Source organism: Brassica napus, chromosome C8 (assembly GCF_020379485.1).
Source record: "Brassica napus cultivar Da-Ae chromosome C8, Da-Ae, whole genome shotgun sequence".
In the NCBI taxonomy this organism is placed as follows: Eukaryota; Viridiplantae; Streptophyta; class Magnoliopsida; order Brassicales; family Brassicaceae; genus Brassica; species Brassica napus.
The window spans coordinates 45,858,843-45,886,172 of NC_063451.1; the positions used below are offsets into that span (position 1 = coordinate 45,858,843).

Below are 27,330 nucleotides of genomic sequence, written 5' to 3' on the forward strand. Positions count from 1 at the left end.
TTTTACATAATGAAAGTTGGAAACAACCATAAGACAAATCTCATATAATTAAACAAGTGACGAAAGTTCTTTTTGGGAGTGTGTGTTTCCATTTCAAAGGGACATAACTTCTAAGTTCCAACAAAGCCTACAATCTGTCTGTTGCAAGAAAATAAAACAAAATCTAGAATCTATCTTGTAGGCCCATGTTTGATCCACATGTGAATCTTATCATATGACATATCGGGTCATTAGGCCCATTAGATAAAGCTAAAGGTGACGTGATAATCTTGTGTTTAAACATCTAGACAGACGAAGATAAATCAACTTATAATCAGCATCTTTTAAAAAGATGCGGAATCTCGATTTCGTTCCAACTATGAATTGCACAAAACGTACCTTAACTCACTAATGTGAATGTAATCTCTGGAAATTATTATCGACGACCGAACTATCAATTTGCAACAAAAATTTCATGAATGAAGAAAAAATGAGATTGAGACTCATTGAGAGAGAGATGTGAAGTCATCCGAGTAGTAAGCCACCGTTTTAGACTCTGTTAAAACGCATGCGTATTACTATTAACTAAGCTAAACTTATCACTTCTTGTCCTAAAAAAAACCCTAAGATCTGTCTCTACTCTTGCCTTTTACGAAGCTTCCCCTTAACACTTTAAACATCATCACTTTTAACTAGATTACACCTCTTTACTCGGCTTCACCGTCACGACGTGAACATTCTGTTTTTTTTTTGTTTTTTATCAGATCTGTTCTGTTTCGCCTCATAATAAAAACCTTCACATTTTTAATGGTCATTCTCTCTTACATTTTTTTTTAAATTCTATAATTCGTTTTTTAATTTTTTTTTAATATTTTAAATCCGAAATTCACCAACTTTCTTCCTGGGTTTTATCTGAATCACGTTAAAGTTGACATCTTTAAACTATTTACAATAACATCTCCTTGAATTTCTATCTCATTATCTTTCCTCTGTTTCTGCAGATCTGTTTGAAGTAACCTTTGCCTTTGTGTTTTGACATCAAAAAACCAATAAAGAATCAAACTTTATTGTTACCACTTACCACCAAAATGGCAATGCCACCGGGTAACTGGATCCCCGACGGGCGAGACGGGTTTATCTCGTGGATTCGTGGGGAGTTCGCCGCAGCCAACGCCATCATCGACTCCCTCTGCCAACATCTAGTGGCTGCCGGAGATCAAAACGAATACGAATCCGTTGTCTCAGCAATCCAACACCGTCAAGCAAGCTGGTCTCAAGTTCTTTATATGCAGCAGTTTTACTCGATCGCTGACATCTCTCACTCTCTGCATCAAGCTGCTCTGAAGCGGCGGCAGCAACAGGGAAGGCCTCAGCAAAGGCATTATTACAGTTCTGATGAGTTTGGAGGGAGGAGATCAGGGCCTGGATTTAACAAGCATCATCATGGTGGTGGTGGTTACAGAGGAGGAGGAGGAGCTGAGTCTATGGTGAGAAACAACAGTGAGACTAAGGTAGCAAGTGATGATAAGGCGTTGTCTGTTGCTGAGGAGAAGATAGGTAATGTAAATAGTCTCTTTGTGTTGGCTTCTTAGCTTGCTTGCTTGTAAGAAAAGTAAAGTTTTTTTGGCTGTGGAACATGTTAATAGTGGAAGCCATAGACTCTTTACTGATACTAGACCTTCTGATTATGTGTTGTTTTCTTTCTTTCTTTCAGATAATAATCTCAGTTCTGAGCAAAAACAGGAAGAGAAAGATAAAGAGTGTCCTGCAAGCATAGCAAAGACTTTTGTTGTTGAAGAGATGTATGAAGCAAAACTGGTGTGTAACTTGGATCTTCTTCAATATTTTTTTAATACTTTACACCTAATAATTCTGTTTTTTTTTTTGTTTGTGTGTAGGTTAATGTTGTTGAAGGATTGAAGCTATATGAGAAAATGGTTGATTCCAATGAAGTTTCTCAATTGGTTTCTATTGCAAACAATCTGAGAAACGCTGGAAGAAGAGGTCAACTCCAAAGTAAGAATCTTTTTTTATACACTCTTCTAATGATTTGAATCTCAGGTCTTGAAACCGTTAGTTTCATGATCAAAAGCAGGTGAGGCATATGTGAGTTATAAACGTCCAAATAGAGGACATGGACGCGAGATGATCCAGCTCGGTCTCCCTATAGCTGATACAATGCCTGATGATGATGAGAGTATCAAAGGCAAGTTCTCTGTTAAGAATGCTTGTAGCTTCTGTGTATAGGTTAACATGAGATATGAGTTTTTAATGCAGATAGAAGAATAGAGCCAATCCCATCGTTTCTTACAGACATCATTGAACGTTTGGTCTCAAAGCAAATCATACCTGTGAAACCAGACGCATGCATCATTGATTTCTTCAACGAGGTTAAATTAGTCTTTCTTAACTAATTAATCTGTTTTCTTATAACTAAGTGCAAGTCTTGTTCTGAAACTATAGGGAGATCACTCTCAGCCTCATATGTTTGTTCCCTGGTTTGGACGACCGGTTGGGGTCTTGTCCTTGTCTGAATGTGATTTCACATTTGGAAGAGTCATTGTCTCTGATTATCCGGGAGACTACAAGGGCTCTCTCAAGCTGTCTCTCACTCCCGGGTAACTTTCACTCTCAAGTTTTGCAAAGTTTTGATCTTTCACTCCGTTTATGATCAATTACATTTGGTGTTTTGAACAGATCTCTTCTTCTGGTGGAAGGCAAATCCGCAGGTCTTGCCAAGTTTGCTGTTCACTCGATCCCAAAGAAGAGGATTCTCATCACTTTCACCAAATCTCAGCCGAGAAACTCTATAGGAGGAACTAACTGGAGTCCACCGCCAAGCAGATCGCCGCATAATCATCACAACAGTGTGCAGACTATATTCAAAGGACCTTCTCCTCCGCTTGCCACTCCAATGCCGTTCCAAGGTGGTGTCATACCTGCGGGAACGAGCTGGCTACTGCCACCACCTCAGCCAAGAGTGCCTGTCCCTGGCACTGGTGTGTTCCTCCCACCAGGTTCAGCCCAAGAACAGGTTGTACTAGGCTCCACAGAGAGATCCAACGACAGCAATGGAAACAACTGTGCAGAAGGAAAGATATAGAGAGCAGAGAGACAAACTTGGAGCTGCAGTTTTTAAACTATAAAAAAAAAGCGGCTAATGCTATGAAACGTTATCTCTTTTTGTTTTTTTTGTTTGCTGCTTCAGAAAATTGTTTATTAGGAAAAAAGAGAACGAGCGAAATTTACATGTTTTGACGTTTTCTTCTCTCTGAAATCACTTAGTTATCAACTTTACAATCAAACGTGCTTGTGAACTATACTTGTCAATAACTACTCATCCACAAAATAGAATTGTATTCATGCCATTTTCTGTAACCACATATTATGTCTTATCGTTTTCATCTACAGTAATCATATGTTTGGGCTTGTTGCTGGCTTAGTCCAGTTCCTCTAGTAGTTTAGTAAGTTGGGCTTCAGACTACTAAAAAGAATAGGCATAAAGGAGTCTAAAAAAACAGACATAATTTTGCCAGTTCCTTACTAACTATTACAGTATGATGCAGTCTGCAAGGTTGACTTATGTGACCCTTGAATCTCCATTGAATCAATGGTGGTCCTAGACAGTACCTCTACTGTAACATCAATCCGGTTAAGAAAGTCTCAAACCGGACGGTACAGATAGAGACATGTCTTTTGTCAGTTTCTGAAGTTTGGTCAGCATTATCTTTGAGTCAAAAGTTTTGACCAATTAGCTTCTTGGAGTTCTCTAGCTGTATTCACACATATATTGTATTCACCTAACGAAAAATAATTGAAACAGTACTGGGTTTGCTGATGTAATTGCCTAAATCATTTTATTCAACAACCTCTTCCTCCTCCTCCTCCTCGATGCAATATATGACTATATATTAGATCCATGTGCTGTTTGTGAATTGTGCCTTTACGTTAACAAAACGTAAGCTCTTTTCAAGTTACACGTGTGGTGATTACTCTGTGAATGTTAGTGTGACTTGTGTCAGCTACTCAATGATATTCAAGAGAATTCTTCTCGTAGTGAATTGGCGAGTAGAGATCTACATATCTATAAGTTGGACCATGTAAAGTACAACATGAATTTGTTTTGCATAGTTTTCGTTGATAGAAGTTTTGATATAGGAATGTAATCCATTATTTCTCAAGGGCATTGGTTTGTGGTCTTCTTAAATATCTAGAATTGTATAATAATGATCATTAGTTTGTCACCAATCTTCCTACTATTATATGAAATCAATCTGTTTACCAAAAAAAAATTGTATGAAATCAAAACAAGTGTAAACAGAGACAAATAGCAATAAAGGAAGTGGAGGAGGAGGAGCCATTTGAGAAATGAGGCATATATTCATATCTTTCTCTAATCAAACAACCCCTTCTGCCTTTTGTGATGATCACATTTTATCCTTTTCTCTTTCCACTAATAATTTTTTTTTCAATTCTCATTTACATGATTACATCTTTAACTTCTTGTATTAGTTGGATCTATATAATATACTCCCTCTATTTTTTAAAGATAAATGTTCTAGGATTTTCACACTTATTAAGAAATCATATTAAAACTTAGTTATTAATGCATAGTTTTTTGTAACTTTATATTTCTTATATTTTTAAACCAATAGAATTAAAAGAAATGTAATTAATATTTTTGAAACACACAATTTTTCATTATTAGTTGACAAAATATAGTTTGAAAACATGAAAAATACATCTTTTGGAAATAAAATATTTTTATAGAACATCCATTTTAAAAAAACAGAGGAAGTATGATATAAGCAATTAGTATCCAGACATGTGGGGTCGACCACACGCCCATTTTAGTTTTAACTTATCTTAACCCTTCAAAACAAATTAGAGAACACAATCTTTCATCAATCCCTTGTTATTTTCTTGATGCAGAATCCATGCAAGTTCTCAGATGATATATGTCATTTTTGCGTGTGTGTTTTATTGATCTGTGTAATAATCATATATAAAATGCAAATCATCAACACATATGCAAATTGAAATTATATTCATGAACCAATTATTACTTAGTACTCTCTCTGTTCCTTAATATTACATATTCTAGGAAAAAAATTTGTTTTAAAAAGATCAATTTTTTACATTTTCAAGACATGTTTTATTAACTAATTGCAAATTTTAAAAAACTTAATTGCATTTACTGAATTGTTATTGGTTTAAAATTATGAAGCAAAGATAAACACAAAAAATATGCAAATTTAATGTGTTTTATTAAAATGTGTGAAAAATCTAGAATATGCAACATTAAAAAACAGAGGGAGTATTTTTTTATCGCACATCCGAAAAATAATTAAAGTTCAGCGAGCCATAGGAAATAAAAACAAATGTGTTCCTAGAATTAAATATGTTTAGATTTTAACAACCTTCATGGAACAGGAGACAAACACAATCTTTTATATGACTACTCCATTGTCAATCTTGTTTTTTTTTAACTAAAAACTCCATTGTTGATCTTTATATATTGTTTGTTTATCATTGATGCGCCAAGACAATATTATTGTACAACTTTGCATGAAACTTATTAATTCGTATATGGAGTGGTTAGAACTTAAACTATCGGCTAATAATTCAATGTTTACCAGTACTGGTCGCCTTTTTTGCTGTTAACCAAAATGATTTTGACTTCTTTTTTTAATCAGCACCCACCTTAATTTATTGGAAATTGACTTCTCCGTACACTGATCTGTTATGTTTTGTATGGTTATGGTTAAGTATGGGTTAAGATACACACATAAATATCAGAATATAAATAAATAGTGTCATAATAATTGCATATTTGATTAGTAGTTGTGGAGCGCAATAATGAAAGGTTTGGATAGGATTCGAACTTTATGATGATTTAATAAAGAGAATAAGATTTTCAACTTCTTAATGGAAACTAGTGGAGTGGTGTGACATTGGCCACCACCACATCCTCCTTTTGATTAGGCCCCACTTTGGCGTATTTTTCTTGTAAAAAAAACATTACAACTTTACATTAATGCAAAGCTCCATACACCAAAAAAAAGAAGAATTTATGTTTGCAAGTGCTTTAACTTTTTCTTCTCATGATAAAAGCTTCATTGCAATGTCGGTATTAGTCTATTCATTGCAATTGTTTTGCTTAGAAAATCAACTAGTTTACAATTTAAATCACTTTAATCATATGATGTATAAACTAACTTAATAGTTAATACATATTGGTTGGTTGGTCCACGACTGGCATATTATATATTATGATGACACTATACACTACGATATGCATATTAATAAAGAAGCCAAATCTCATTCCTTTTTCCCTAATTAGCTCGCCTTTAATAGTATCGTATTTTTTCCATGTAACATAACAGGATATTAAATAAGTAACATTTTAAGTAACGGCCAAAAAAAAACAACATTTATGTAATATGACAAAAAGAAGCTCAGTTTTTTTTCTCATTAAAGAAAAAAAAACTTCTTTCTTTATATATTCTTCAACATGATCTCTCCTCTCTTTTCTTGCAACTTTAGCTCGGAATTCTATGCTTCGCTGATCAATCTTTCTCCTCTCTGCAAAAGTAATGAGAAAAGCTTTTTTTCTATGTTAAGAGCTTCAGATCTGATACTTGTTAACTCTGCTGAGTTGTGTTGTTTCTTTGATTTTTTTAAGTAGCCATTGTTCTCACAAGCACTGCTCTCTCTCTGTTCTGGTTCAAGATTCTAACTGTTGAGAGAAAATAAGCGAGAGGGAGAAGCAAAAACTCGGTGAAATGCTTGAGATTGGAAGCCCTACGAGTCTCTTTTTCCGTACAAACACTACTTGTAATGCTCTGCTTCAAGAGCTTCAGGTCTCTTCTTCAACCTCTCTCTCTCTTCTTCTTGATAACGGTCACTATAGGATAAAGTCTTCTCCTTTTTAGGTTTAAAGGGTTACTGTGAACTTTATCTCTCGTTTTTGGATTTGGGTTTTTTGTGTAGTATTCAAATTATAGGATAGAGTCTTCACCTTTTCTTCTACATTTAGGGTTCTTGAAAACGATGATTCACAGAACAACTCTGTTTTTTTTTTTTTTCTATAGGATAAAGTCTTCTCCTTTTTAGGTTTAAGGGGTTACTGTGAACTTTGTCTCTCGTTCTAGAATTTGGGTTTTTGTGTAGTATTCAAATTACATGATAAAGTCTTCACCTTTTTTCTTCTACATGTAATCTGTTAGAAATGTTATTTTGATGGGTTTAATGGTAAATTTTGTTTTTTTTTGGGTATGGAGCAGAAGATATGGGTTGATATTGGTGAGAGTGATGCTGAGAAAGACCGGATGCTAATGGAGTTGGAGAAGGAATGTCTAGAAATCTACAGAAGAAAAGTAGACGAGGCTGCAAACTCCAAGGCACAGCTTCATCAATCACTTGTATCAATTGAAGCTGAGGTTGCTTCTATAATGGCTGCTCTTGGTGTCTTAAACATCCACTCACCGGTTGGTGTCCTAAACATCCACTCACCGGTATGTGTGCACCTAGTTTCTGAATGTTAACTTCTATCTTGGAAAGTTTTTATTTATTTATTTTTGGTTGTTGCAGATCAAAGAGAAAGGTTCTTCAAAATCATTGAAAGAAAAGCTTGCTTATGTGAGGCCTCTACTTGAGGATTTGAGGTTGCAGAAAGATGAGAGAGTGAAGCAGTTTGTGGATGTAAAGGCGCAGATTGAGAAGATGAGCGGCGAGATCTCTGGTTACAACAAAGCCATGATTGATTCTTTGACTCTTGATGATGATCAAGACTTGACTCTAAGGAAGCTTAACGAGTATCAAACACATCTCCGCTCGCTTCAGAAGGAGAAGGTGAGGAAGAAGATTGTTTCTCATGAATACATAAGAAGATGAAATACTCATTTGTTCTTTGTTTTTTAATTGCAGGCGGATCGTTTAAACAAGGTGTTGGATTATGTGAACGAGGTGCACGCTCTATGCGGTGTTCTTGGAGTTGACTTTTGTCAGACTGTTAGCGAGGTTCACCCGAGTTTACATAGGACTAACCACGAGCAGTCTACTAACATTAGCGATGAGACGTTGGATGGTTTACAGCAAATGATTGAAAAGCTGAAAACTGAGAGGAGACTCCGCTTTCAAAATGTTAGATAGTAAAACATGTCTTCAATCTCAATGGTTATGGTTTAGGATTTTAACCTTTTGTGTTGCAGTTGAAGGATGTGGTGGAGTCACTTTTGGAGCTATGGAATCTAATGGACACACCTCAGGAAGATAGAATGAGATTTGCAAGAGTCAGTTGTGTTGTGAGATCATCTGAATCTGATGTCACAGAGCCAAACATCCTTTCTACTGAAACAATTGAACAGGTAACAACAAAAAACTCTTTTCTTTTTACCAACTTTAAGTGTCATTAGTCTCAACCAATTGTATTATTAGGTGTCTGCAGAAGTAGACCGTTTCAACAAGCTGAAATCTAGTAGAATGAAGGAGCTGGTGATGAAAAGAAGGTCTGAGTTGGAGAATCTTTGCAGATTGGCTCACATTGAACCTGACACAAGCACATCTCTTGAGAAATCAACTGCTTTGATTGACTCTGGTAAAAAAAAAATACTAATCAGAGTTTTATGTTATCCTCACAACTGGTTCTCTTGCTGATGATCCTGACGTTTCTTCAGGGTTAGTGGACCCTTCAGAGCTTCTTGCTAACATCGAAGCGCAGATAAACAGAATCAAAGAAGAGGCACAGAGCCGGAAAGAGATTATTGATAGGATTGACCGTTGGCTATCTGCTTGTGAAGAGGAGAACTGGTTAGAAGAATACAACCAGGTAAGAAGAAAACTGGCCGAGAATGGGTTCGTTGAATGGTGTGTAAGTGAGTAATGCCTTGTTTGGTTTCAGGATGAGAACCGATACAGCGCTGGAAGAGGAGGACATGTAAACCTAAAGCATGCTGAACGAGCTAGGGTTACAGTAAACAAGATTCCATGTATGTTTCTTGTGAGTCTTGTCCACTACATTCACATGAGATCTTTAGCTTATGTTTATTGTTTTTCTGTAGCAATGGTTGACAATCTCATCAAGAAAACACTTTTATGGGAGGAACAAACACAGAAGTCATTTCTATACGATGGTGTAAGTAAAAAGTAAACATTAAAGTAGTAGACACATTCTTAGATTTTTGAAAGCTCACTCCTTTTGACTATGGTTTTCCTACAGGTTCGATTGGTATCCATACTTGAAGATTACAAACTGACAAGGAAACAACAGGAAGAGGAAAAGAAACGTTACAGGGTTTGTCATAATGCTCTCTTTAAAGGTTTGCAATACGGCTTGCATGCGTTAAAACGAGCTTGTTATTTCTTTTGCAGGATCAGAAGAAGATGCAGGATCTGTCATTAAACCGGAGGGAATCCATTTATGGATCAAAACCGAGTCCAAGAAGAAGCAACAGCATAAGAAAGGTCAATGGTTACAGTGGGAATGTATCTATGCCTCCTACACCTCGCAGAAACTCAGCAGGAGGAGCAAATAGCGACGTTATGATGACCCCAAGATCTTACTCAGGTCATCATGGCCAGAATGGATATTTCAAGGAAGTGAGGAAACTATCAACAGCTCCTTTGAACTTTGTGGCTATACCAAAGGAAGATTCTGCTTCTACATACACTTACTCTGAACCAGATTCGCCCTTACATAACTGAGTGTCTGTTTGAAGCAGTTAACGGAGTAGGAGTTGGGAGGTTAGAGATGAATGTGATCAGAAGGAGGTGTAATTTGTTGACATATTAATGACCGTTATGTGTGTGTGTGTGTGTGTGTGACACTTTGAGTTGACTTTTTGTGACTGACTTTAGGATATTAATAGTAGAAGAGTAGAAACTGATGGATGTTATGTTCTTATAGCTTCAAGATTGTCTTTTCTTTTTGGTGTGTTGGTGAATTTGTGTAATGTGTGTGTGTGTATATGGTGCTCTTTGTTTGCTCACCAGATGCAGGTATTGAGAGATATTGTTTGTTTGATTACAGAGCAATGGTCATCTTCTTCTCTTGGTTTTGACTATGTAGTGGTTTCCCTTCTGTTTGAGGTTTGTCAGAGACTTTTCAATTTGAAAAATCACTCAACGAGCTTTCTCCAAAAAGCTCTTATCGGTATTGAAATGCCCAATAACAATATATAGTCCTTCTGGGCCCATAGACGAGTTGAGATGTTCTTTTTTGTAGATTACTTTCTTTTTAGTCAACTAATATGGGTTTACGAATATTATATAATTTATTTGTATTATTTTCTAAAAGGAACTATTACAAGTTTTATTGACTTTGATTACGTCATTATAATTTTTAGTAACAAAATCTCAAAATAAAGAGACAAATTCAGTGTTGAGTTATTTCCGTAACCAATTGTCTTTTCATTATTCGATTACAAAATTTTTAAATTAGATATGCAGTAATAATTCGTTGTGAAAACAAATAATTATGTATTTTTGTTCAAAAAAGCAAAGACATGTATTTATAGTCCACGGTGCATTTCAACTACTTAAAAATTATTTTCGCATAATATTCTGATTGGTTAGCAGTAGTGGCCACAAATTAAGCGTCAGCTAGTTGTCTTGTCAAAACTCAAAACCCACCGACGTAAAAGTAGGATTAATAAAGACAATTAAGGAGTGAAGCCAGTACTAATTAAGGACATCATTAAATAAAAATACACGCAATAAACCCCTAGTAATAGTAACAAGATTATTGCATTAAAAATAAGAAGAACATTAAGGATGACAAGAAGAATAACATTAGGAGTGAAAATGAAATGGAACTAGAATTATGCTACTTTTAACTAAGGATTTAGTTAATGATTAGTGATAAAACTTTTTGTTATTGTTAACCCAAGTCTTGAAAAGATAACGAGTAACACCAATCCTTTCGCAGAAGATACTTATCTCTTCTCTAACCGCTCTCTTATCCTTCAACGTCCATCCCAGCTTCGCTGCGTAATCTCTCATCGCCTCTCTTTGCTCCGCCGTGAATTTCGACTTCCTCCGACGCTTTACCGTCATCCTCTCTTCCGTAGAAGTCTCCTCTGTGTCCTCCTCCTCCTGCTCTTCTTGCTCTTCTCTGTCCTCCGCAGCTGCTTTCCATTTCAGCCTCGCCAGCTGCTTCACGCGCCTCAAGCTCGTGAAAGGGAACCGCGCGCGAGTAACTTGACCAGAAGGTTGTACTTCAATGCGACGGTGGTAGCTCCGGTGGCAACCACAGGCGGCGCAGAGATCTCCGGTGGATGGTTGAGAGTACTCGCGGCAGCCATCGACGGCGTAAGAGCCGAGCTTGGCCGCGTGGTTGCGCATGCATTCTTTGTAGAGACAAGAACTCTGCATCTCTTGTTTCTTTTTTTCTCTCTAATAGTTGTTCTGAGAGTTTGAGTAAATAAACTTGGTTTTAGGCTTTGGTTTGGGTTAAGATATGATATGCTGTTTGTGTCAGAAAGTAGAGTTGGGAGTTACAAAAAGGAGTGAACAAAAAAAAAAGGGAGTTACAAAAAGGCAAAACTATTGTTACAATTACTGTCTTAAGATTTCGTACTTACATGTTTTTATTAGGTGTCATAATAAATGTGAAACCTCTACTTTCTGAACTGTTTTACTGGCTTTTGCTTTTTTCTTACGTCCAATAATTTTCAAAATTGATTTCATATCTTGACTTTTAGCTCGTAGAGTTGTCATTTACCCATAATTATTGTTCAGAAACAGGTTATAAGCCAAGTTTTAACTAGTGTGGTGAAATGGTTTTTTGATAGCTAATAACAAAGCAATAGATTAGAGAAACTAGTAGTAACCAACAAATGTGTAGTAGACTTGTTGACTTAAAACAGTCAGGGCTGTCCACGAGAGATACTAGAGACCTAAAACAATTTAGTGAGGATTTTTGAAAAAAACAATTTTTTTATAAATTCGGAAACTTTTTTCTATGTAATTTTTTTAAAACAGTTGTGTTAATAAATGAAAATACCTTCTTCATTTTTGGCATCTAAAGAAAACTACTTATGAACAAATCTATAAGTGAATTGTTTTATAGCAATAAGATTAATTAAATTAAGCAAATCAAGAAAAAGATTAATCTATTAGTAATGAATAATATCATGAGGTTGGATTGGACTGAGTGGTCACATGTATTCTAAATATGATAACCAGAATATTTATAGTTTAAACTTTTAAAATATTGTAAACACTAGTCACATGTTTTCTAAATACATTGAGAAACAAAAAGAAGCAAAGATTTCAACTAAATGCCACTAGTCACACTATTGATACGTAAAAGAGCAAAGATGAGTTGATCTTAACCATTCAGATTTCATTTGTAAGGAAAAGAGCCGAAAAGCTTTATTTTTCTTAGATGTTTAGCAAAACCGGTTATGAGTTTTCAAGCAATTGTGTGACCCACAAGTTGAATATCTAGACCGCATGTTTGTTGCACCTACTTTTCATTTGTGTAATTAGCAAACGAAGTGGTTAGTTTACAGTTAAATGATAACAATCACACCCTATAGAATATAGATAGTCTAACCAAATATACAAAAAAAAAAAAATCATAAACAGACTTCTCTCTCTCTTATCTTTTCTTGTCTTAAACTCCCACCCCGATTTCAAACCACACGTATTACTTAGTACTTGGTAGTAATAGATTTCAACCCACATGCATTACTTACTACTCTGTTTGTCTAAATAATTGTCTCTAATCATGTTTATTCTCTGTATTAGTATTAATTAAATTTGGATTGTTAATGAGAACAAATTCAACGACTAGTACAAATTGTTGCACGATTAATAGTAATCTGAGAAAACATTTAATTGAAAAGAATTATCTGTTACAACTTACTATTACAAGTCAGTGAAATGTTTATAACGATAACAGAAGGAAGGGAAAAAAATACAAAAAAGAAGAATTCAAACTTCCCTGCAGATTTTCTAAGTCGCTTTCTTCCTCTCAGACAAACAAACAAACAGACTCCCAACAAAAAGTAAAGCAAAGTAACGATAACTAATCATCTGATGGTGACGAACTTGTTAGTCCCATGTCTTGCCCAATGGCTCTTAAGATCAATCGGGCTCCCAAAGTTAAACCCATCAGAAGCAAGTTTCTCAAGAACCTTCTTAAACGCGCCTTGACTCATCTTCCTCCCCGAGATCCTCGCCCCACGCCGCTTAGTACTCATCGGCAACGGATGCATCGATATGTTCGTGGTGCAACACGCAGATTGCCAACCTCCGCATCCCCAACGGTAGCATTGCTGAGGAGCTCCAGTGCAGGTGCAGACCGGTACGGGTAAACCGGAAATGTCCATGTTCACTCCGTTGATAACCAGGTCGAAGCTTTTCTTAGCCGGTTTGACTCGCGAAACGTTAGCGTTGTTGCTGTCACCGTTCTCCTCTTTTGGTTTACGAGGCTTCTTCGCCTTTGTTGGGGCCCCACCAGCTTTTGAATTAGGCTTCCTCTTCTTGGACTCGACAATGTCCGGTTCGCATTTAACCGGGTGTTCCTCGGTTTGATGATGGTGATGGTGGAGATTCATGTGCATCGATGGGGATGAGGAAGTTTGGGGGAGGACATTTCCGTAATTAGGAGTGGTTGTGACGGGTAACATGTTGAAGAACTTGTCTTTGTGTTGGTTAATCCAATTGTAGCTCATGTGAGGCTCAGGGTGGTGCTGGTGGTGGTGGTATGAACCGGTTTGGCCGATCATTAGATTAGGATCTCGACCGGGTAGAAACGGTTTAGTGTTGCGATCGATGGTTGGCATTAGTTGCAAACCGAGGTTACCTTTGAACGATGTAGCAGCCGCTGGTTCGTAGTAACCCCAATTGCGAAACCCATCGTCATCCATCGCAAAGATCTACAAAAAAAAAAAAAAGTAATATTTAAAATGTTTCAAATAAAATAAAACAGATTCAGATCCAAATTCAGACAGAACAGAAGCTCAATTTCTTTCCTGTTCGTGTCGGAATGCAGCACAGCAAAATTAACATTTCTTATACCAATAGGTAAAAACATATTAGATCTTGTGGACACTAACATGCAGATACAATATAGAGATTATAGATCTGGAGAATCCAGAGCTAGATCTAAGGAAACTAGACATGGATCGAGTATTTCAACAACCAAAATCTAATGAAACTGTATATATATAAAGAAAAAGAGAGGGGGCAACAGTACACAGAAAGGTCCCATTGTAAATTCAAAAGAGAGAGAGACATGATAGATGGTAATGGATTAGGAGAGAGAAAGCTTACATGAGAGAGATTTGGTTAAACAAACAAGCGGGTTTCTTTAAGGGAATTTTTTTTTCCCTTCTGGAGAGAGAGGAGAGAGAAACCTGAGAGAGAGATTGGGGAAAGAGATTGAAGAGAGAGGAGAGAGATGATACGATAAGAAGAGGGGAAAAAAAAAAAAGAGATCTGAAGAAAGGGAAAGGGTTTTTATTTTTGAGTGGAACAGAAGAGAACCCTAAAATTGAAACATTTTCTAATTAAAAATTATATCTGTTTCTAAAATAAATATCCTAAAAGGCTTCTTTCAGACTATTTTTATGTTTGGTCTGTGAAGGAACATAAAAGATAAGGAAAGCCATTTGAGAAGAAGACAAAAACCAAAGCCCACACACATTAAAGTCTTTCTTAGACATCTTTTCATTACCATTTTTTTAAAGGCAATGAGATCATTTGATTAAAAGGAGATTACGATGGAAGAGGAGACTTGTACATTTATTGAATGAATATTATTCTTACTATAATCTTTTGTTACGTATGGATCGTGGATATAACATGTTTACTATTTATAAAAAAACATTTCCAATTGTAGTTGTGTAAAGCACGAACATTTTGGTAATATATATAATTTCTATGTTCTGTGTTTCCAAACTGAGACATACCCTTTTAAAAACTACCGAGTTGCATCTGTTTCATTCCCATATTCTATACACTTGCATTGATCATAGTCAGAGCTTGTCCCTCACAACATTCTATTCAATCAAATTCAAATTCAAATAGACATAAACTGTAAAAATGGTTTCATCACTACCTGAGATTATCCATCAATAGATCCTCGACTGTTCATCGTTCCTAGGCGTCTTTCTCTTTTCTCTTCTTGGAAGTAAGATGACTCATCCTACCCTGCTTCGACAACTTGAGGTTCTCTTTCTTCAGCTCTCTGTTTTGCTCCCTCACACGTTTCACTTCTTGCTCCGCTCTATCCAGCTTCAAGGTGAGAAAGTGTTTTTCGTTGTGCATCTCTGTCACCAATGAAACCAAAGACGCAGCCTTTTGCATTGACGGTTTCTGATCCCATTTGCTCAACTTAGTCTCGTCTTCACTAACGATCGTTGCCAAAACTGAATCAACTAAAGATTCATGCTTCTTAATTATAGAATACACGTGTTTCAGTTCTTGCTCAAGAACTCGAGCCCGAGAATCTGCTTCCCTGGCCCTTTGTTCTGATTTGTTCCCAGAACGCTTCGATGCTTCAAGATCTAGTTGATAAATGAAGCATTCTCTTTTCAAATCATTGCACTGATTCACCAAATCATCGTACTCACCTCTCAGTATCTGATCCTCTTCATCGAGTTTCTTCAGAGCCTGCGCGTTGATACTCGCCTCAGATCTAACGAGGTCGATGACTTGATCTTTCTTCTTCAATCTTGAAACCGAAGACATGTACTGTTCATATAGACGAAGCTGAGACCCTTGAGCCGCGAAGAGTTTCTTCTGGAGAGCATCCATGGTGATCGGAATCTCTAAAGAGTGATTGGTCGTCTCCACGTCTCGCGGGAGATCCATTGTTGCTTGATCCAAAAGAAATCTCAAACTCTAGGGTTGAAGAGGTTCTATTTATTCTATGAACTTTTTATAATTGGGCCGAAATATAAAGCCCATATGCCACTGTGCATACAGAGCAAGAGACTCTTAAGAGATCAAAACACACAACAGCGAGTAGGTAAGTGTTCTGACATTTTATTAGATACAATACAATGAAGCAGTGTTGATCGTCTTTTACAATCTGTAAAATATATATATAGAAGCGAGAGACTCACCCTAAAGTAAAACCTCTTAATGAGAAGAAGAGATGCTTCTTTAGACTATAATCAAACAATGTATTGTGTCTCTCTCTTCGTTCTAACAACCTATCTCTTTGTCTTTCTTTGTTCTAGCAAAATTCTTAAGGAGGCAGAAGAAGAAACTAGTGTAAGAAGATAGACTTCTTACTCGCATTTGATCGATCGGTAGATGTGACGGACGAAGAGGAGGGCTGCACGGAAGCCAACAGTCCCGAGCATTAAGAAGAATCCGTAGCAAATGCAAGCCATGTACCCGAAGAAAAACGAGGTTTGCATGAAACCAGACATGTCAGATCGTGCGTAGTAGTAGTATAAGCAGTATGCGTAGATAAACAAACCCGTAGATCCACCGCAAAGGAATGATCTGCAAAATCGAAATTTGTTTATAGAATCAGGCTCAAGTTCTCTTAAAATAGTAGAGAGATGATGGACAAGTGTTTAACGAACCTCCACCACCACTGGTGATCTTCAGCAGCAAGTTGAAAGTAAGTCAACGCCACGGTTATAAAAGCAGTGACGATGATGAGGATGATGAACACGATGAAGAGGATGCTGTAGATGGTGTAGATCCTGTGACCCCACACACTAGCGAAAATGTAGTAAAGCTCGATGTAGATGGCACTGAAAGGAAGAAAACCAGCCATGGCCATCTGAGGAACGGCGCTTCTGTACCAAGGGAGCGGCGGAATCTCGCGGGGGTATTTGGTCGTGCGGCACGGCGCTTGGAACTCCGCTTTGCTGTTTTTACCGGCGATGCCACCTAACACGAGCAAAGGCGATGTGACTAGAGTCCATATAAGGGCGATTACAACAATGGTTCCAAAGGGTAATGCTGCGGTTGCTGTGTAGGTTATGGCTACGGTGTTGAGGAAGCAGAAGGTTAGGAATAAAGGGCCGCAGAAGAGGCATCCAGTGAGTAACAAGTTTCTCACCTGCAATAATGTGAAGGAAGAATGAGTTTTAGTTTATGTATAAGATGATTTGAGAAAAGGGTTTTATGTATAAATGTTTACCCAGCTTTTTCCTTCGAGTTGGCAGTAGAAAGAGGCGGATGTGTATCCGGCGATTCCTGAAGTTAGAGCGTAGATGACCACCAAAGCGGTAAAGAGTGCTCCTCTGTTGTATGGGTAGAACACTCCAACAAGAGCAAGCATGAAGATGAATATGGTTCTGATGGGCGTGGAGGAACAATGAGAAAAAGCTACGGTTAGTCAGAGTGAAGATATAGTGTAAGTAGAGTTATGAGAGACTTACAGTGTAAACAATTGGGTACCACTCCCGAGTGAAGCGGCAAACAAAGAGTTGTGCGTTGGGAACCTAAACACATCACCATGAATGTACTTCCATCCAGTTTCTTCTTGATCATCAGCAGCTTCCTCGTCTTGAGCATACCTACAGGAAAAACATAAAACTTAGACAAAGTAAATGTAAACTAGCCGACCATGAAGTGCAGCGACTTACTTCATGAAATCGTTCTTGAGGACTCGCATCAATATAGTTGCAAGGAACCCAGTCAAAAGCAAGACAGTAACACACGAGTTAATAATGGAGAACCAGTGGATCTCCAAGTGATGCGGAAGAGAAGAAGACATAGAGTACTTCTCCATCCTCTTCTCAAACGGAGTCTCGGTCTCCTTCCACTTCACACTATACATAAACTCCGCATCCACTTCCTTATCCTCACTGAGATCAACAAGAGAATGCGGATCCATCCTAGCACTGATCTCGATCACACGGTCCTTGTTATACAGAATCTCAAACTGGATGTGCTTATACAAAAAATACTTGTACTCGCTCGGATCAGATTTGATATCTTTGTCAACCTTGCCGATGAATCCCCAGATAGGGAGATCATCGTAGTACATCTGGAAGTAGTAGTCTTTCTCAACAGCTTTGCGGAAGTGTTTCACCTCTTCTTTGCTTAGCTTCTTTTTGCAGTATACCTCAGAGTCCTTTTCATCTCTGAAGTTGAGCTTGTACGGTGCGCTAACGAGACGATCACCGTTCAGAACCTCGCCTAGAGCTTCCTTCTTCTCTTTCACACCCTCTAGAAACCAAAAATCAATTGGCTCAAATTAAAACAGAAACAAATTGTGTTATCATTATTGAATGTTTTCAATTAAAGCTTCTTAGCTAAAAGTTAGTTACATGGTTTCGTATATATATTACATTGGTTTAGTAAAGGGAAGCTAAACCAACGGTTCAATACATAACCGGGATATGATCTAATAATAATCATCATCATCATCATCATCAATCTAGTAGAGTACCTGGAACACAGAAGGGAAGATCAAAATAGCGATACGTCTCACTGCAAATCACCATCGGATCAGTATTCAAAATCTAAACACAGATCCATCACACACACACACACACACACACGAGAACGTTTCCAACAATGTAATGCACTCGCAAGCTTTTTTTACAAATCAATCGCATTGTGTAATCAACGATCAATTTTCACCGATCTCAGATCTGGAGTTGAGATTTTGGTTTACCTTGGATTGTGAAATGGGCCGACCTTGTTGGCGTAGAGAGGAACGATGTCTCCTTCCTTGTAACGGTGGTCCGAGGAGTCGGATCTGACGTAGCCGGCGTCGGATAAGATTAGGGCTCCGAGTAGAAGGAGCAGCATCGTCATTGCGTTTTGCTCCCTCCCAAATCGTGAGATCTGAACGGCGATGTTTCGTTTATATACCACACTTCTCTTGGATTAAACTCGAGTCAGCTTAATTTTTTTTTTAAACATTTTACCCCTTTATTTAATTAGGAATTAAAAAAAAAAAAAAGATAAAATAGTTAATGTTCATAACTTTGTAAGCTTTCCTAAATTTATTTTGTAACATCTAAAACAATTTAACAGTTATAAACGATTAGAGAGAAATTATTAAGCACTTGGAAAGATAATTACACTTCACTCAACTCACAGGTGGGACCATTTATTATTCTGCCAAACCTTTCTTTTGCGCCAAATTATTCTGCCAAGCCTATTTTCAATTAGTGAGTAAATAAATATTGGTGTGTCAACATGCAAATATCCTAATCATTTTGATAGAATAGATGTAGCTGTTTTATACATATTTGTACGGAAGATGAAGGATGACCGTTGATGTTATATGATAAAGAAAAATATCCAACTAATGAACCAGTGAGAAGTTACAACGTTTCTACCTTTCTAATGAATCCATTAATCATAAAGCCATGCAAGTAACTACAAAAACAAATTATACCTTCTGTGTGGCGTTGAACTTTCCTAAAGTAAGTGGTTTGAGCTACTTGTTTGTGTTTTAAGACCTTGCTCTTGATTGTCTACATCATTTGTTAGAGATGTTTTGGACAAATGGTTCTGCTTGCTGCCCCTAGAGTTTTGAATCTTTTGATCTCTTTGAAGATATGCGTTTGTTTTGGATATGCGGACCGTGACCAATGACTATCCACTAAGTTGTAATTATGTCATGCTCTTGTAGCCCACTTTTCCATATAAGTGGTGTTGGAAAACATTTATGTTGCTTGGAGCACTTTTAGTCTTGTGTTTTGATTATTTTATATGTGAGTAGTTTCTCAATTAGATTTTAGAATTTTCAAAAACATTTCAACGTTTGATGTGGATGTGGATGTGGATGTTGATTTAGGGAATTATCAATTGATTTCATAAACTACAGTTGATGTTATAATTGGAACTCGACTCACAAACTAATTAGAATTTTAGATTACTAGTGCATACAAAAATTTGATTTAAGGCTGGAATGTCTATAGCCAATAAAAATTGATGATATAAAGTGCTATGAACCTGGCCATATGATCAGTGATTGTGAAGGTGATAGAAAAATCATTAAAATTGGTATAACCTCATGAAGAGCTCGACTTCACGTTAGGAAGAGGAAGTTTTGTGACTTTCTTTCTTTCCCAACATTTTGTTTCTTTAAAAAAGAACACCAAACTATAGAAAATTTATTTTACCCACTAGGATTTTGATCTTGCCTCTAACACTGATGCGAGTATAAAGAAGAAGAATTATCGACTCTCATGGAAAATAGATTACAATATGCATAGACTTATATTGAAATGAATAAACTTAATTTGTTAAACTAATATGGAATAATACATTATAGATAATGATAAGTTTTCTATTCTAATATTGATATTTATACTATTAAAAGAGAAGAAGTGCTAAAAAATCTACTTAAACAAGCTCGTTGAACCATTTCATTAGACTTAACTGTTTATTTGATCTTACCTTATATTTCTCTAACTATATAAATACTTTACATAATTTAAATGAACTCATTTATTATTCTCCCATAATCTATTATATAATCACTTTAACAGTAAATCTCCATGAATATGTGATTATTCAAACATGTTTACATATGACGTGATCATTACCACGTATAGTTTTATTAATAGTATAAATTTTGTTAATGGTTTAGTTATGTTAAAAGGTATATAATTTGTATTTTAAAAATTTAAGTACTCATTTGGTCCTTAGTTCGGTTTCTATTTTTCGGTTCCAAAGATATATGATATGCTTGGTTATTTATGAAATTCAGCTTAATTTTGGATTTTTTTTTTAGTTTGGTACGGTTCGGTGCACCCGGATAAATGTACCCAAACCTATACATTATATTATATAGAAATTATATAAGAAAAATTTATTTAATTTCAAAAATAAACCCGCACTTAGAAAATCTAGTATATCCTTAATTTTTACCATTGAATTTGGGTTGATCTTCTAAATCTCTCGATAGAATGACGGGTAATCATGTTAATCTTTGCTGCCAATCATCTAAACTATTATGTTTACTATCATGGTGATGGGGAATAGCTCTGACTGGAGTTTCATAATCAAATTTATTGCTCAAAACTCGTCTGGGGCGTACGAATTATTCTATCATGTACAGGCTCATGTGTGGGCTAGGATTTCTGTAATTTTGACAGTGATGACTTTGGGAATATATCAAAACCTTGAAAGTTGAGAAGGTTGGAAGATGGTTCTCATCGTAAAGATGCTATCTTTGTACTCTTACCCACCAATTCTGGATTATATTGTCCCTTAATGTTATATGCTACTATATGCTTTATCTTTTTTGTCTCTTAGACTATAAGAAGCTCCTGAGAAATCCTCCTTCACTGAAACTTCCAACTGTAAAACGATTTGATTGCCACGAATGGTTTAATGAGAGCTCTCTGAGCAATATTAGCCTAGGAGTTTGCCATGGACTATACAGATTCATCAAACCTTCCGTGGCAGCTCAAGATTTAAGTAACTAAGATAACTTTAAATTTCTTGTCAGAATCAGAGGAGACTTAGTTTCAGAACCTACGCTTTTGTCCGTAAATCTACAACCCTTGGTAAAAGTTCATAATCCATATTATTTCCACTCTAAAAACTCAAATATTTTGTTTAAAGAAAAATTGAAAGCTATAGTGTAATTAGGATAAGGAAAAAATAATAACAAAACTAAAACCAGGTCGTTCCCCTAAGCAGAAAACGCGTTAACTTGGTACCAAAGAAAGAAAGTCCTGACCACTTCAAACTCTAAACAGTACTAAAACTTTCGAAAACTAAACCTATATTATTCCCTTATATGCAACAAATATAAATCCAAAATATGTCAATTTACAAATGAAAATGAATTTCAATGAAACGAAGAACGAGCCAACAACGCGTCTTGAGATTTTCCACGCGGTCTTGTATTGTCTCTCCAACGCTTCACCTATATAGACACAAGTCGGCAGTTCCAGCTTGCAGACAGATCATCAGCTCCAATACTAAAGTAACTAAAACAAACCAAACCAGAATAAACCGAGCAAGAAAGAGAAAGAAATGGGTGCAAGAGAAGCAAGTCTAGTCCCAAGGAGAGGAGAAGTCCTTCGAAGAGTTCTGAGAGCTGCTTTCTTTACTTGTCTTTGTTTCTCTTCCCGGAAAACTAGCCAGTCTCGTCTCCGATCATCTTCTGCTGTCACACATTCTCTTGATGTCATCAAACACTAGGATCAAATAAATAAAAAACAAATAAGAATGAAACCCAACTCTCTTATTCAGTTTTTTCTTTTTGAACTTGATAGCCAAGAGTCAAAGAGACCCACAAGATGGGTTCAGAGTCATCCAGAGGGCGTTTTACAATGTTGTAATAGTTCATGAATAAGCCACTCTAGTGTTTATTTTTGTGTGGTCGGTCGTAAATCTCAAAATAGAAGAAAGTCCAAGCGTCTGCTCTTTCCTCATATTGTTTCAAAGATTTATCATCTATCATTGTAACGTTGTTCAATAAAGTCTAACGTTTTTGAGTGACTAAAGTGAAGCAAGCAAAATTAGTACCATGGTTAAAGCAAGAGCATATGATTCTGAGAGCTTTCTGGCAAATCAATGCTAATGTGGTGTGTGTGATTTCATTAGTCTTAGGTATCCATTGTTTCAAACGCAATTTATGCAAATATTATGAAAAAAAAAATTCGCATCTTTTAAATGAAAAAACATTTTTCAGTTACCGTTTAAAACTTCAAATGTTTTTTGTAAAAGTAAGAAATGCAAATGAGAATAGGAGGTTTTATCCAATAAACTTTATCCCAAGGACTTGAAACAGAGACATGACGTAGTTATACCAAACTAGTGCAAACAAACAAGAAAGCTTATATTTAAACTTTAAATCCTAAAAGGTTCTCAATGTTTCAGCTATCTATATTCTAATTGTGTACCTGCGACAATGATGAGCCCGTAGAGAAAAAGGCAAAACAGCATCCTCATAAAGTACCTACAGAGAAGGCACAATAAACTTAACCATAGTAAGAAAAAAACATGATCCAGGCAAAGACAAAACAACAGATCACATCGTAAAAGAGAGTTTTTTTCTTAAGATTACAGAGCCAAAACGTTGCCTAGAACTAGCTGCAAATCCAAAACAAACTTAAGTCAGTAACAACCTTTCTTCTTCACAGGCTCAGGAGGTTATAGAGGCTTAGGAGGAACCCTAAATTGAGCCTGAAGGTAGGGTAGGGTTTTGCATCATCATCTCCTTCACCCTCAGAAGCAGTTGAAGATTTGTACCATCTGTATAAGGCGTGATAAGGATCTGAGCTGCTCGGAAAGAAAGAGATCATACTTCAGAGTTCGTCTTGACATAATGATTAATGAGAGAGAGAAAAATAGATAAGAAACACCGTACCTGAGCCGGTAAGGAACAGCTCCGCCGCGAGAACAGTCGTTATTGACTTTTCTGAGCGAAAGCCGTTTTCAGGTTGGGCTTTTAATTTTGGTCCACTGTAATTGGTTAGACCCATTTACGAACAAGGCAAAAGGAAAATCAGAAAATCCACAAGTTTACATTTGATATAAGCCAATACCAAACCTATAGATATTAGGCGGCCTATGTTTAACCAGACCTTAACAAAACGTCTTGCTCAAAAATGTGTGTTTAATCAGATCATGATTAACAAGACTTAAAGATTTAAAATGTGTAATACAAAATCCAATGTTCAAGGTGAAAATTGTTACTCTAAACGGGTTTCTAAATACATTGCTAGTAACATTTCACACGTTTGATTTTGAAATTCATCTGTTTCATCATAAATTAGTGAAACTTACAAAGTTTTTTAAATTGTCCAGTTGATTTACACTGTAAACTTTTTTTTTTTTGGTCAAACACTGTAAACTTTTATTATTACAAATATTTGGAGAAAGATGAACATGCAAACTACTATTGTTTTTTCATCATTGTTAATTTTAGCTAGTGGTCTGCCTAAATGGACCCAACCCACTAAGGTCAAAAGCTAGGTTGGTCCTTTGTAGAGGAAAAACAATGGTGATGACCAGTAAATTTGCAACTAATGTTCCATTTAGTTTCAGCTATTCTAACAAATAGAGCATTAAATTATACTATTAACTAATCCACGTCATTTACCACCTGAATATGTGTTTATTTTGGCACATGCTAAAGACTTCCTGTTAGGCCTGGGCGTTCGGTGGACCGTTCGGTTTCGGTCCGGGTGATTCGGATTTTTGGATTTTCGGTGTTATGCTCAGAAGTACCATTCGGGTTTTACTAAATATCGGATCGGGTTCGGTTCGGTTTCTTCCGGGTTCGGTTCGGATCAGATGTAACCAATGTTTAAAATCGTCCAAAAATATATTTTTTAAATCTCAAAAATTGACAAATTTTTTTTTCCAAAATATATAAACTGTTTACAAATCTAATTAAAAATTATTTAAACTATCCAAATTAACTAAAAAGTATTCAAAATAGCAATTAAAACAAACTAAAAAAATATTTTGAATATTCTAAAATATCTAAATCATCTTAAAATATATGAAAACATTAACATATTTAACTAATTTCGGATATCTTCGGATCCTAGTTAGGATTTCGGTTCGGTTCGGGTTATAACCAAACACCAAAGTACTAAGCTCATAAGTCCCATTCGGATATTTTTGTATAACACTTCGGATTCGGTTTCGGTTTTTCCGGTTCGGGTTTAGGTAGATACTTCGGGTTGAGGTAAAAATGCCCAAGCCTACTTCCTGTTACGACTGCTAGAGGGGGGAAACAGCTTTTTTTTTTCTTTTTTTTTGCCGTATAAACTCATGCCGACCAACGTCACATTACATAAACATGACCTCATGTATCTGACTGTGTGCAAATCTAGCTGGGCCTACGACATATCGGGCCCATGAAGACATTGATATCATAAAATAGTTAAAAGGTTGGATTTGGTTTCATTTTAACATTTTTGCATAATATCTGAATTAATAGGGTAATTCAAATTCAAATTTCCATAAACAAACCGATTTACGGAAGCCCTTGATCCAGTGATCTAACTAAAGATACATTAATATTTCTACACTAAAAGATTTGGGTTTCGAATCCTATAGTATCTGAAATTATGTGAATTCATGGACAAAATGTTTACAAGAGATTTGCATCATGCCGCAAAGAGTACTGTCAAGTGTGAGTCTCATAGGACAGTTTAGGTGACACATTTAGACGTGAATCTTCGTAAAATAAGTTATATGTAAAATCGTCCGTAATATTTCATAGTTTGTAATAGCATAATTATCCATCGTTAAAAAATGATTTGTTGTGTATCTCACTATTTGTTTATTTTTAGATTCTCGATATACTAGTTTAATAAAAACCATCAAATTTATACAGATTTAAAATTTGTTCGTCAATAAGTATAACATTTCTTTTAATTCAGAATTTACCTATGCCATGCTGTACTTACTATATGGTAAACCTACTCAAATATTTAACATAGTAAGAAAGTTTTTAAAAAATCGTTACAACCACCTACGAAAATTTCATGATAATGTACTACATTTTCTCATTCTCTTTTCAGTTGTTGTTTACTTGCTTTTCAGCACATTCTTCCCTTTTTGCTTTTTATTCTTTATTATTTATTCTTCTTCACGCTTCGTTTATTTATTTGCTAGTCTCTACTGAATGTTTCTTTAAGAACAAAGGGGTTGCTAAGAGGAAAAAGAGTAAAGAACAAAAAGTACGAACATGCAAGAACATAATAAACCAAAACGATATTCTTTGTGATTCAAATTTTTGGTTGATAAGTTCCTAAATGATACTTTATACTAAAATCTGCAATAATTCAAATAAACAAATACTGAAAAAGAAAAATCTAATTCGATTATTGAAAACATCTTTTTCTTTATTAATAAAACAGGTTTAACATGTCTTTTATTCTTGTCACGTCATCTTGCGTACACACTATAACGACCCAGTCTAATTACGTCTCACCCCTTAGTTCTTATTATGGTAATTGTACCCTTCCCTAATGTGTGTATCTTCGTGAAAGCAACCACGGCTTTGCCTGAGAGACCCGGTCCATGAGCAGAAAGACACGGACGGCAGGCAAAGGCTCCAACGGGATGCCGAACTGGCCGAGCCGATGGCATGAGAATCCTCTTATTTATGTCATTTAGGGTTACATCTTCTTCTCGACCACCTGGTTTCACCACTCCAAATGGATACACCACTCTCTTCTTCTTGTCATAGAGATTTTCCTCTGTAACACATGTGTTAGATTAGTATATATATAAAAATTAACACAAAGATATTATAGTATTAATGTATACAGCTTACAGCTAAATATAAACTTAAATCCGACTAACGCAAACAAGAAAAACAATCTGATTTCATATGCATGCTACCATAATTTCGGAAGGAAATAAAGCATACGTACTTGAATTGGACGTAGATGGCTCGAAGGAGTGTTTCGAGTGATTTGAGGCCTCTGAACAAATATTGATGGATGAATTTGGAGATTCATCTGCTCAATATATAAGAAATTTCATTCATGAAGATTATGAACGATCACAAATAAAGTAATATTAATAATAATATTAAATATAAATAATTAATATATATATATATATATATATATATTATATCGATGACAATAATAAAGTAGGTCTCACCTGCAAACTGACTACTCGTGCAACTATAAGTCTCAGACATACCCCAATTATTCTGCACAATTATATTTAAAAAAAAAAAGTTTAAGAAAATTATTGAACAATTACGTAAATGACTACCGAAAAAAACGAAGTAATTATGTAAACCTGGTGATTGTCAAAGTGGTTAGTTGGTTTGTCCTCAGCGTTGAACGAAAGACGTCTCCGTTTGCTTTTCACACTGAATTCGATGAGCGCGTCTTCGAGATAGCCGGTGGAAACGTCGCCGATAATATCGTCCTCCGGCGAATGTAAAATATTCCCCGGCGATCCATCAATGTGGCCACATGAATCTACAAGTACATTGCACAGCCAAATACGTCGCATCATTATATGAATCCCTTGAATTATCAGTACAATATATTAACATTTCAACAAAAAGAATGCACTATCGTCTGCTTGAAGCCACCCTCGTTTATATATCAACAAACTCAGCATAAATCATGTCTATAAAAATGCATGTATGCGTACATTAAGATTTATGTGTGCGTTTGAATATACCTAAACTGAAGTTTTGGTTGAAGAATGATCCAAGGTTATGGAGATCCCAAGTGGGGAGAGAGTAGAAAAGCTCACTCATTGTTTTTTTTCTAATATAGTTGATTGATTGTGAGTGTGTTGATTTAAGGGGCTATCATGTGGCTGCCTATTTATCTTGATGGGTTGTGAATAAAAAGGTGAAAATTAAATAAAATGAATAAAACGACGTGGTGGAAAACAAAAAGAGAAAAGTAAAAGCACTGAAGAAATTTAGAAGAAATCAAATTTAGTACTCAACACGGT

At 36.0% G+C, this 27,330-nt stretch overlaps 7 protein-coding genes and 1 long non-coding RNA gene across 20 annotated transcripts; 2 read left to right on the top strand and 6 right to left on the bottom strand.

Moving 5' to 3' along the window:
* Window positions 1–581: 581 nt before the first annotated feature.
* On the top strand, window positions 582–3,284 carry LOC106412302 (RNA demethylase ALKBH10B-like). 6 transcript variants are annotated; one of them, XM_022707483.2, is made up of 8 exons: window positions 582–709; window positions 981–1,536; window positions 1,694–1,797; window positions 1,878–1,995; window positions 2,072–2,189; window positions 2,255–2,369; window positions 2,443–2,597; window positions 2,677–3,284. In XM_022707483.2, exons 2-8 carry the CDS (start codon window positions 1,068–1,070, stop codon window positions 3,080–3,082), a joined length of 1,485 nt encoding a protein of 494 aa, XP_022563204.1. In that variant the 5' UTR covers window positions 582–709; window positions 981–1,067; the 3' UTR covers window positions 3,083–3,284. The 6 variants fall into 6 exon arrangements, with proteins under 6 accessions (XP_022563204.1, XP_022563202.1, XP_013708673.1 ...); XM_022707481.2 differs by having other exon boundaries at window positions 594–789; XM_013853219.3 differs by having other exon boundaries at window positions 594–789; window positions 2,072–2,185; window positions 2,257–2,369.
* Window positions 3,285–6,377: 3,093 nt separating this feature from the next.
* Window positions 6,378–10,006, top strand: LOC106416126 (65-kDa microtubule-associated protein 7-like). 5 transcript variants are annotated; one of them, XM_013856962.3, is made up of 12 exons: window positions 6,378–6,572; window positions 6,668–6,842; window positions 7,266–7,496; window positions 7,573–7,833; window positions 7,909–8,124; window positions 8,193–8,348; window positions 8,419–8,578; window positions 8,658–8,809; window positions 8,882–8,969; window positions 9,042–9,115; window positions 9,200–9,274; window positions 9,352–10,006. In XM_013856962.3, exons 2-12 carry the CDS (start codon window positions 6,765–6,767, stop codon window positions 9,682–9,684), a joined length of 1,824 nt encoding a protein of 607 aa, XP_013712416.1. In that variant the 5' UTR covers window positions 6,378–6,572; window positions 6,668–6,764; the 3' UTR covers window positions 9,685–10,006. The 5 variants fall into 5 exon arrangements, with proteins under 5 accessions (XP_013712416.1, XP_022564095.1, XP_013712415.1 ...); XM_022708374.2 differs by having other exon boundaries at window positions 7,266–7,469; XM_013856961.3 differs by having other exon boundaries at window positions 6,414–6,572; window positions 6,665–6,842.
* Window positions 10,007–10,706: 700 nt separating this feature from the next.
* LOC106413975 (zinc-finger homeodomain protein 14) lies at window positions 10,707–11,730 on the bottom strand. Its single transcript, XM_013854693.3, has one exon. It carries the CDS (start codon window positions 11,350–11,352, stop codon window positions 10,834–10,836), a length of 519 nt encoding a protein of 172 aa, XP_013710147.1. The 5' UTR covers window positions 11,353–11,730; the 3' UTR covers window positions 10,707–10,833.
* Window positions 11,731–12,799: 1,069 nt separating this feature from the next.
* Window positions 12,800–14,488, bottom strand: LOC106411648 (protein BASIC PENTACYSTEINE2-like). 3 transcript variants are annotated; one of them, XM_048765268.1, is made up of 3 exons: window positions 14,186–14,318; window positions 13,013–13,865; window positions 12,800–12,979 (listed from the first exon to the last, which is right to left on the bottom strand). In XM_048765268.1, exons 1-2 carry the CDS (start codon window positions 14,198–14,200, stop codon window positions 13,017–13,019), a joined length of 864 nt encoding a protein of 287 aa, XP_048621225.1. In that variant the 5' UTR covers window positions 14,201–14,318; the 3' UTR covers window positions 12,800–12,979; window positions 13,013–13,016. The 3 variants fall into 3 exon arrangements, with proteins under 3 accessions (XP_048621225.1, XP_013707903.1, XP_013707901.1); XM_013852449.3 differs by having other exon boundaries at window positions 12,800–13,865; window positions 14,263–14,488; XM_013852447.3 differs by having other exon boundaries at window positions 12,800–13,865.
* Window positions 14,489–15,090: 602 nt separating this feature from the next.
* LOC106411707 (WEB family protein At5g16730, chloroplastic-like) lies at window positions 15,091–15,804 on the bottom strand. The gene has a single exon (XM_013852514.2). The coding sequence runs from the start codon at window positions 15,802–15,804 to the stop codon at window positions 15,091–15,093; it is 714 nt and encodes a 237-aa protein (XP_013707968.1).
* A 154-nt stretch (window positions 15,805–15,958) lies between these two features.
* On the bottom strand, window positions 15,959–18,838 carry LOC106411706 (transmembrane 9 superfamily member 2). Its single transcript, XM_013852513.3, has 7 exons — window positions 18,581–18,838; window positions 18,353–18,393; window positions 17,544–18,129; window positions 17,337–17,474; window positions 17,096–17,252; window positions 16,530–17,014; window positions 15,959–16,446 (listed from the first exon to the last, which is right to left on the bottom strand). Exons 1-7 carry the CDS (start codon window positions 18,721–18,723, stop codon window positions 16,227–16,229), a joined length of 1,770 nt encoding a protein of 589 aa, XP_013707967.1. The 5' UTR covers window positions 18,724–18,838; the 3' UTR covers window positions 15,959–16,226.
* Window positions 18,839–21,557: 2,719 nt separating this feature from the next.
* On the bottom strand, window positions 21,558–23,338 carry LOC106413851. Of its 2 annotated transcripts, XR_001282687.3 has the most exons (4): window positions 23,249–23,338; window positions 23,007–23,160; window positions 22,782–22,837; window positions 21,558–22,073 (listed from the first exon to the last, which is right to left on the bottom strand). It is a non-coding gene; the product is annotated as an uncharacterized LOC106413851 (long non-coding RNA). The 2 variants fall into 2 exon arrangements; XR_001282686.3 differs by having other exon boundaries at window positions 23,007–23,270.
* A 2,383-nt stretch (window positions 23,339–25,721) lies between these two features.
* On the bottom strand, window positions 25,722–27,199 carry LOC106413895. Its single transcript, XM_013854630.3, has 5 exons — window positions 27,049–27,199; window positions 26,656–26,840; window positions 26,512–26,563; window positions 26,277–26,363; window positions 25,722–26,099 (listed from the first exon to the last, which is right to left on the bottom strand). Exons 1-5 carry the CDS (start codon window positions 27,125–27,127, stop codon window positions 25,828–25,830), a joined length of 675 nt encoding a protein of 224 aa, XP_013710084.1. The 5' UTR covers window positions 27,128–27,199; the 3' UTR covers window positions 25,722–25,827.
* Window positions 27,200–27,330: the final 131 nt, after the last annotated feature.